At 55.9% G+C, this 9,091-nt stretch overlaps 1 protein-coding gene across 1 annotated transcript; it reads right to left on the minus strand.

Moving 5' to 3' along the window:
• Positions 1 to 5,522: 5,522 nt before the first annotated feature.
• CRYBA2 (crystallin beta A2) lies at positions 5,523 to 8,849 on the minus strand. The gene is made up of 4 exons (XM_069578377.1): positions 8,689 to 8,849; positions 7,725 to 7,866; positions 6,144 to 6,286; positions 5,523 to 5,670 (listed from the first exon to the last, which is right to left on the minus strand). The coding sequence occupies exons 1-4, from the start codon at positions 8,847 to 8,849 to the stop codon at positions 5,523 to 5,525; spliced, it is 594 nt and encodes a 197-aa protein (XP_069434478.1).
• Positions 8,850 to 9,091: the final 242 nt, after the last annotated feature.

The following is a 9,091-nucleotide window of genomic DNA, read 5'->3' on the forward strand; positions in this document are numbered from 1 at the left end:
CAAGTCAGGAAACGCGTCCAGGAAAAAGGAAATCCGCTTTCCGAACGGGCCGGCGGGAGCCTTATAAAGCCGAGTGGGGTTTGCGCCAGCCGATCTGGAGCGCGCAGAGCCCACCGGAGAGGAGAGGACGCCTGGAAGGCTGGGCTGGTGGGAACGCTCGGAGCACGGAGGTGAGGAGCCACGAGGGCGCTCGGGCCACGCCCGGCTGACCACAGCCTCCCAACACTGCACGCACACTCAGTCCCTTGCTACACTGACGACCCCTGCTCCCCTACCAGGCTCTTTCAGCCCCCGAGCCGGCGCTCCTGGCTCTCCAGGCTCTCAGTGTGCTCACTTCAAGTCCTCTAGACCTCACGCTTAAACCTCAAAGCGCTCCACCTGCTTTTAAGGTTTCCTGATGCCCTAGCTGGCTCAGTTCTGCCAACAATCCGAGTCTCTGGACCGCGCCCCCTTCCCTTGGACCCCAGCATCCCCGTCCCAAGACCTAACCCAGATTTCCTGCCCCGGGTCCCGGTGCCTCCAGCCCCCAGCTGGTCCCTGGTACCTGGCAGGTACATGTTGATCAGCAGGGGCTGGGAGGCGCCGCTCTGTCTCATCGCCGCCAGGAACTGGGTGGTGGGAGGTGGGGGGGGGAATGGGAGAGGGGGGGATCGCGTCAGGCTTTGAGCTCCGGGGCACAGATCCCCGCCCGAGGCGACCGAGGTGACAGGGAGAAGAAGGCGGCGCTGGGTCCAGCAGGGCCGGGCGGGAGGGGGCTGCCCGAGTGTGGCGGGGGATGTGGGGTGGGGGGGTCCTGGAGAGACGCTCCCAGCTACCAGGCTGTTCGAAACCCTCCGGCCCCCAGCGCGGGCAGGGGCCGCAATTTCCGTTTTAATTAAAGAGCTGCCGCCTCGGCCCCCCGGACCCCGCCCCCGTCCCTCTTATCGCCCCATCGCAATAAAGTCTCCAACGTGCCGCGCGGCAGCCAAGCGCACCAGGCAGCCCCCCGCACCCCGCAACCCGGGAGACGCGCGGGGGATGGGCCTGGGCCTGGCGCTCTGATAGGGGTCAGGAGCCCATTTCTTTTCCGCCTCCCTGACTCGGAGCAAACAGCAACGGGGTGGACTACCCCGGCCCCACCTCGGACCCCCGGGGCCACAATGCGGGGAGGAGGAGGCTCACTCCTCCTCATCCATTCCCCCCACCTCACTGCTCCACTCTCCTCCCCTTCCTCCCCCCACCCCTACCCGGGTTCCCGTCTCCAGGCTGCGTTATCTGCATCTTCACTTTTAAATTTCCGCTTCCCTCCCTCTCGCCTGTCTCTGAGCTCCGGGTCGGCAGCCGTTGCTCTCTTTATCTGCCCCCCTCCATCCTCACTACTTCTCCCTCCTCCTCCTCCATTCTCTGCTCTTCCCTAAAGGCCCGATCTCCTTCACTGTTTCCCTCTTGTTTCCCCGGGTTTCCTGTCTTTCCAGGGCTCCCAGGCCTCTGGGCGGTCACTGGGGTGTCTCCCTTACAAGTTTTAGTGGGTTGCCCTTTCTCTCCTTTTCTAGGTCTCTCCTCCTTTCATCTAGTCCCTCCTCCTCCTCCCCCCATCTCCCCTTCTGTCTCCTCTCTACCTCTCCATCCTGTCTCTCTCGTTCCCTTCCTTTTCTCATTGATCTGTTCCGACTAATTTGTGGCATATGGATCTTCCTTCCATTCCCACCCACCACAACCACTTCTCTCCTACCTCTGCCCATCTCTTGTCATCCCAGCTTAACCATCTACCCTAACAACTACTCCTGATTATCCCTGAACTAGGCTACAATTGGCACCTTGCTCTAGCAGAAGAGGAGTGAAAACAGGTGTACTATACAAGGCCCCCAACCCTGGGGAAGTGGAAGTAAATCCACTCTGGGAAAGGGACAAAGGCGGGTATGTGGTTCCCAGGTGGTGGCCTGGAGTCTCTGGGTGCAGGTGAGGCTCCCTGGCTCTGGAGATGTGCATCTGGAGGGATGCTGGCTGAAAATGAGGCTCTGGGCCCAGAGTACCACCGGCAGCCGTACAGCACTTGGTGACTCCAGGCAGAACTGGTAAACGCAAAGCCTTTCTTTCCCACTGCTTGACTCGAGGAGACAGGGGGCCTGGACTTCAGGGCACTTGGATTGGAGCGAGCAGGTTACCTGTAAGATCCCTGGTCCTGGGATGCCTGACTGAGAATGGCTGGGAAGTCCAGCTTGAGGTGGAGACCCTGTGCATTCTTCACTTGCTGTGACTGCTGGGTTGTTCCTCCTTCCTGGTGGAGGGTACAAAAATCAGAAGGAGCCAAGGAGGAGTGTGGGAGGAAATGGGGGGGGGGGATCCCAGTACTCTAGAGAATCCTCAAGGGATACGAATGGAGGCTTCAGGATGTGGAGGTGGAATCCGGTGGGGAAAAGGTAAGCGATTGGGATGCTGGCTGGGGACAAATTCAGGGCTTCGAAGGAGCAGAGCATCTTGATGGTGGGGCCAAGGTCCTACTCCCTCTCCTTCAAGCCTTCTGTCACTGCCTCAGATAGAAAATGAGAAACAGGAGACCAGCATTGCAAGAGTGGGGAGGCAGAAAGTTTCATTCACCTAATGGTCTCAGCAGAAGGCTGAGGGAGAACGGAGAGGCACTTAGAGTGGGGGTCTGTCCAGACACCCCAGCTCCGAGCTGGTGAAGGACCAAAGGTCAGGCTCTGCCTCACCTCCGAGGACTGAGGGGCTGAAGGCATGGGTGAGCTCTCGGAGAGTTTGTGAGGGAGTGAGGGGTGAGCCCCGACCTCCTGTGGATCTTGGCTGCGTCCCTAGAAATGAGATGACTTCCTCCATCCCCTTTGGCCTTTGGCTGAGTGCAACCAAAGAGCAGGTCTAGACAGCTTCCACCATCACCTCCCACCTGATTGGGAGTGGGTCCCACAGGGTTCTGCACATGCCCACAGCCTGCTCAGAATAGGAGGATGGGAAGGTGCTTCCCTGATGGCTCTGTAGGTAACGAATCTGCCTGCAAAGCAAGAGATACGGGAGACATGGATCCCTGGGAGATGCAAGTTCAATCCTTGGATCAGGAAGATCCCTAGAGAATGAAATGGCAATCCACTCCACTCTTCTTGCCTGGAAAATTTCATGGACAGAGGAGCTGGGCAGGCTGCAGTCCAAAGGGTCTCAAGGAGTTGGACATGACTGAGCGACTAAGCACGCGAGATGAAAACACCCAGGCCCAGCCTGGCATCTGTGCCCTCCTTCTCTTTAGTTGCTGGTATGGAGAGCAGAGTTGCCATGCTGGCAAAGGCTGCAACAAATATTAGCTCCGCCAACTCCTTCATTGTACAAGTGGGGACACTGAGACCTAGAGACAGGGTGCGCCCTGATCAGCATCACACTGCTAGTTCCCGAAGGCATCTTGCTGGGTGTTTTTGGTAGCCATGGACCTTCCTGGAGGGAGGGCAGCTCAGCTGATGGAGGACACCAGATCTCTCTTTGCCCATTGCCTGCCCCAAAGCAGGTGGTGGGGGAGATGACTTGCTGGGCTCTGAGGCCAGTTTACCTGGGTCTGGGCTCAACTCTTCCATTTTCTAGTTTGTGTGGTTTTGGAGAAAGTTACATCACCTCTGTACCTTAGTCTCTTCATCTGTTAGATAGGGATTAGAATACCAACTATACAGAATTATTAAGGTTATATAACATGCTGAGTGCTCGGATAAAGCTGCATATATGTAGCTGTTACTATTACCAACCCCCAAGGGGACAGTTAGGAGCCTGTGACCATGCAGGAACCCCAGACTCCTCTGGAGGCTACAGAGGTTTGGGGCTCTGCGGAGGCCTGAGGGTTTTGACCACAGCTCAGATCAGTCTCCACTTAACAGCCTGGATGTGGGGTCAGAAGCCCTGTGTTCAGGTCCTGGCTTTGTCACCAATTAAATGGATAACCTCATCCATTTAAGGCTTCTCCCTCTCTAAGGAGCTCCAGTTTCTTCCCTGGTGAAATTGGTGAAGAATGGAAGCTGTTAGGAGGATTAAATGTGACAGGGGCCATGGACTCTCAAACCCATCCAAGTATAAAGCAGAATTCATACTCTATCTGGAAGTCTGTCCTTGGTCCTCTGACCCAACCTTGAGATCCATGGGGGAAGGCAGGGCCTATGGTAACTGTCCTTGCGCTTTTGTGAATCACAAGCATTTTCAGGGGGTTCTCCTTGAATCCTCACAATCCTTGTCCTGTGAGAGAGACAAGACAGGAATATCCAGCTCCAGTTTCCAAGTGAGGAAACTGAGGCTCGGGGATGTTATGTGGCTGGGTCCTAGGTGTTCTGACTTCTGGTCTGGGGGGTGGGGGGTGTCTTCCCAAGGGAGTAGATGCCTAACTTTGCTTAGCTGGGCCCCTGGAATTGCCCAGGTCCAAGTCTGAGTTTTCTTCAACGTTGCCTTGACTCCTCCAGACAAAGGCAATGATCTGGGCCAACTCTCCCTGTGGCTAGATCCACTAGGGGCTTGAAAATTCAAGCATCCCTGAGGGACAGGATAAGGATAAAGGGCATCCCCTTGAATGTCCTGCCTGGGCTGAGATGATCATAAACTGGGTCAAAGAGGGAACTAGGAGGAAGCTATACTGGTGCCATGGATTCTAATGGCTGCTACCACACTCAGCCCCAAAAGCATGGCTATGAGCTTCTACTACCTACCCCAGAATGCAGGCCCGCTGTGGTCAGTGACTTGGGGGTTTTCTCTCCAGCTCACTGGTCTTCTGAAAAGTGGGAAGGAAGAATGAGGAGGGAGTCGTTTGAGACAGCCGAGAGGCAAGGTATGAAGCTGTTTTGTAAAATGCTTGAGCTCACTACCACATGAAGGATTGCTATTCAAAGGGTCTGAGGCTCAGCTTAGAGATAGGATGTCTCCCCTAGAAGGCAGTGGGACCTCCCACCAATTACCCCTCTCACACCCTTGCTCCTCTGTCAGGCAGAGATTCTACATAGCTGGGAAATGGGTGCAAGTTTCCCTCAGGCTGGATAGGCAGCCAGGATGAAGAGAAAGGCTGGAAATGCCTGTGAGGAGTGGGGGTTAGAGAGGAGCCCAAAGGGGCTCCTGCACAGAGTTAAGGATGCCCTGCCCTGTATGATGGTGCCTGGCCCAGGGTGGGCTGTGTGAAGGTTGAAATTCAGCTGCGAGCCCAGCCATGGCATCGTGTGCACTCAAACCAGAGGATGGCACAGGCGCTATCTGGGCTAGCAGGATCCCCTGGTCCAAGCTGATAGGTCTCTATCATGGAGAGGTGTGGGGCTGGCTGCACTTAACAAGTTCCTCATGATGGTTAGCAGCAGTTTTATCTCAGCCCCATCTCAGCCACTTACATCCTAAGCCTGTGTAGGCTCCATAGTCAAGGATCCTGGAGCCCAAGGGAATGGTCAGGTTGGCAGAGAAGGACTCTCAGAAAGATGAGGGTGAAGGTCACAAAGCAAGACACCGAGAAGGAGGCAAGAGGGGCAGGCAGGTTCAGGAGCCTTTATTGAGGGTCCTCAGCAGAGGCGCTGGGGCTGTGAAACTCAGTGCTGGACTCTCCGGATGGACTGCAGCTGCCCAGTGTGGGCCTGCGTGCCGAATTCGCTGTAGTTGCGGAACTCCCCACTGTGGCGGTCCCGCTCCAATACATACTGGTAGCCCCGGTAGCCCGGATACTGGTAGGCCACCCACCTAGACGAGTGAAGGCACAGGGGTGATAAGCAGGCTCTGCCCTCACCCCCAGTGATGTCTCCATTGCTGGTCCTCCTTTCTCAGCTCCCAATTCCCACCTCCAAAATCATGGCTTCAGTTAACCATACATGGTCTCTCCCTGCCCTGTCTACTGCTCCAGGTCTTCCTAACACCTTCCTCCTCTCATCTCCTATTCCCACCCTCCATTGCTTCCTCAATTTCAGTTCCTTCCTCTACCCCACATTGCTCCCCTGACTCCTAGTCTCCTATTACCTGCCCCCCATGCCATCCCCATCTTCTCCATCATCTCACTTCCCCTTGCCTCTAAGTCTCCCACGACCTCACTCCTCCAACCCCCCATCCCCCAATAGGTATGTTCATTGTGTCTCTTAGCATTGTCACCTTTCCTCACCCTCCTCCCTGGTCCCCAATGCCTCCCTGCTCTACTCCCCTGTTGCAGTCCCAGGACTCACGCTCCAGAGCTGACTTTGAGGGAACCCACATCCTTGCTGGCCCAGCCCATGGAAGGCAGGGATGGGTAGTCATCATTGAGTTCAAACTTGCAGCCCTGGAAGTTTTCCCCCTCAAACAGTGTCACACGACTGTCACTGTGGTTCTGAGGAATGAGAAGGGGAGGTGGACAGGTCAGACCCTCCAAAGAGGTGCTAATGGATACATTCCATCAGCAGGAGGGAAATTAGAGGTCCTAAGAGAAATCTGGTCCACTACGCAAGACAGTTTCCCAAAGGTCTCATTGACTATCAACTCCCCTGCCCAGGACCCTGGGCATAGCCACTCATAGGGTAGGACCCAGCGAAGAGTGATGGCAGAATCATCAGTGTTTGTTGAGTCTGGGCTCCCCTTGTCCCAGGACCTTCTCCCTGCAGGACTCCTTGGCTTCCTGGAATAGAGAACCTGGCCCGAGTCAGTACCTGCTCTCTGTCCTCCACCTCACAGCCCCAGATTCTCCCCTCCAGTATATTTGATTCATTAACAACCCTTTCCCCCTCTCCCCAAAACATACACTCCCAGACCATCCCTTTTTCAACCTTGATCCCTGATTGAGTATCTAGTCTTGTCTTCATGTTAAGTTTTATGAGCAGAGGCAAACCACTTTGCCCTTCGTGCCCCATTTCCACACCAACGTATAAGGTTAACAACAGTCACCCCGACCTCACAGGGCTGTGTGAAAACAAAAGTGCTTGCTTATGCGTGTGGACAACTGGAAGTGAGAAATGGAGCGCAAGACTGTCGCGGATGTGGCGCTGTCCGTGGTTCTGATTTCTGACGCCTGGTTTAGCCCACAGTCTAAACTTTTGTAGAACTCTCTTGCAGATGGTGACTGCAGCCATGAAATTAAAAGACGCTTACTCCTTGGAAGAAAAGTTATGACCAACCTAGATAGTATATTCAAAAGCAGAGATATTACTTTGCCGACTAAGGTCCGTCTAGTCAAGGCTATGGTTTTTCCTGTGGTCACGTATGGATGTGAGAGTTGGTCTGTGAAGAAGGCTGAGCACCGAAGAATTGATGCGTTTGAACTGTGGTGTTGGAGAAGACTCTTGAAGGTCCCTTGGACTGCAAGGAGATCCAACCAGTCCATTCTGAAGGAGATCAACCCTGGGATTTCTTTGGAAGGAATGATGCTAAAGCTGAAGCTCCAGTACTTTGAACACCTCATGAGAAGAGTTGACTCATTGGAAAAGACTCTGATGTTGGGAGAGATTGGGGGCAGAAGCAGAATGGGACGGCCCAGGATGAGATGGCTGGATGGCATCACGGACTCGATGGACGTGAGTCTGAGTGAACTCCGGGAGATGGTGATGGACAGGGAGGCCTGGCGTGCTGCAATTCATGGGGTCGCAAACAGTCAGACACGACTGAGCGACTGAACTGAACTGGACTCTGGTTCTGAGAAGTAATGCTGCTACTACCCATCTAGGAGTTGTGTTTACATACCCCTGTAAAGTGAGTGGATGGTTTTTCCCAGGTGTTGTGGTGGAGCCAGGACCTGGAGCTAGGCTGCAGGGGAGGAGGGGGAGGGCTGTGCTTACTGCGCAGAGCACCGGCCGGAAGGAAAGCAGCTGGTCACTGTGGTGGCCGGCACTGCCGCTCCAGGCACTCCAGCGAGGATAGTCACCCTTCTCCAGAATGAACTGCTGTCCTTGGAAGTCAGGGTACTCAAAGGCCACCCAACTGGGGGAAGATAAGGGAAGCTGGGAGGCCTCTGCCCCAGCCTCATTCATTCCTCTCCCCCCAACCCCCACCCCACCCCCAGCCTCATACCCCCTTCTTGCTTGCTAGGAAAACCCATCTTTTCCTCCACCCCAGACCCTTCCCCTGACACTCTCATCCCAAAGCAACCCAGTCCCTCTAGAGGCTAGAAACCCAAAGCCGGCTGCTATCTGGGGCTAGAGGGGTCCAGGATTCCAGCTCAGGGCTCCCAGGGTGGAAATAATTTTCCAGTCTATGAGAATCACCTGAACAAGCAAGTCTACCTCAAGGATAGGTCCCTGCAAAGGTAGGTGTAGGGAGCCCCCTGACCTGTGGTAGCAACCTGTGATAGCAACAAACTGCAATAGCTCTGGGACCTCAGCTTTCCCGAGGCCCCCAGTCTCTAGGAGGCCAGGGTGGGGGGAGTGGAGGGGACTTGGCTTTCTGTTGTTGCTGTTGTTAGAAGAAGCTTAGCGCCATCTAACTTTGGAGAGGACAAAGCTATGCTGTGAACTAACCCCTTCAGGACTCAAGCTGGCTTCACGGAGTTCTGCCAAGGGTCGCTTCTTGTCTTTATCCCTTTGGCTCGCACGAGGATACAATCTCTCATGATTTGTCTTGGGGCTGGTGGGGAGTTTTGAGGACACCTAGGGTTTTTCCATCTTGGTGGGTTTCTCTCAGGCACGGTTTTTCTACAGTCTGGGGGAATGGAGGGCTGGGAGCCAAGGTCCCAGTTTCCGAGCTTGGGCCAGAGGAGCCTGGCGCCTCTCAACCCAGCCCAACCATGCCGGGGGCATCACTCACGCGCCATTTTCCACCTTGACCGAGCGCACCCGGCGCAGGCCTCCGCGCTCGCCGATGTTGGCGCAGTCACTCAGCAGCCTGCAGCGGCGGCCCTGGAAGTCCTCCTCATCCCAGAGCGTGAGGCTGGCGGGCGCGGGACCCTGCGCGGGGGCGCTGCTCATGGCGCTGTGGACGAGGACGGGACCAGGCGCTCAGAGTCCCCAGAGCACCCTCCCGGCCCAGGCCCGCCCGATCCCGGTGGGAGGTGAAGGACCCGCGGGTTGGACCCGAGCTGCTAGCAGCTCTTTTCCATCTCGCCCTCCCCGCCCGAAGAGACCCCGCCCCAGCTCCGAATATTCACCAGGTGGGTGGGTGAGCGCCGTGCCGACGGAAATGGAGAGGCTGCGCGAGGGCTGGGCGTGCG

Source organism: Ovis canadensis, chromosome 2 (assembly GCF_042477335.2).
Source record: "Ovis canadensis isolate MfBH-ARS-UI-01 breed Bighorn chromosome 2, ARS-UI_OviCan_v2, whole genome shotgun sequence".
Lineage (NCBI taxonomy): Eukaryota > Metazoa > Chordata > Mammalia > Artiodactyla > Bovidae > Ovis > Ovis canadensis.

What these genes read in the sequence shown, in the direction of transcription:
- CRYBA2 (XM_069578377.1), bottom strand. Translation starts at nt 8,849, where the DNA reads ATGAGCAGCGCCCCCGCGCAGGGTCCCGCGCCCGCCAGCCTCACGCTC. An exon ending in GTCAAGGTGGAAAATGGCGC is followed by an intron (nt 7,867 to 8,688) that starts GTGAGTGATGCC and finishes ATCTTCCCCCAG; the next exon opens with TTGGGTGGCCTTTGAGTACC. An exon ending in TCCGGCCGGTGCTCTGCGCA is followed by an intron (nt 6,287 to 7,724) that starts GTAAGCACAGCC and finishes CTCATTCCTCAG; the next exon opens with AACCACAGTGACAGTCGTGT.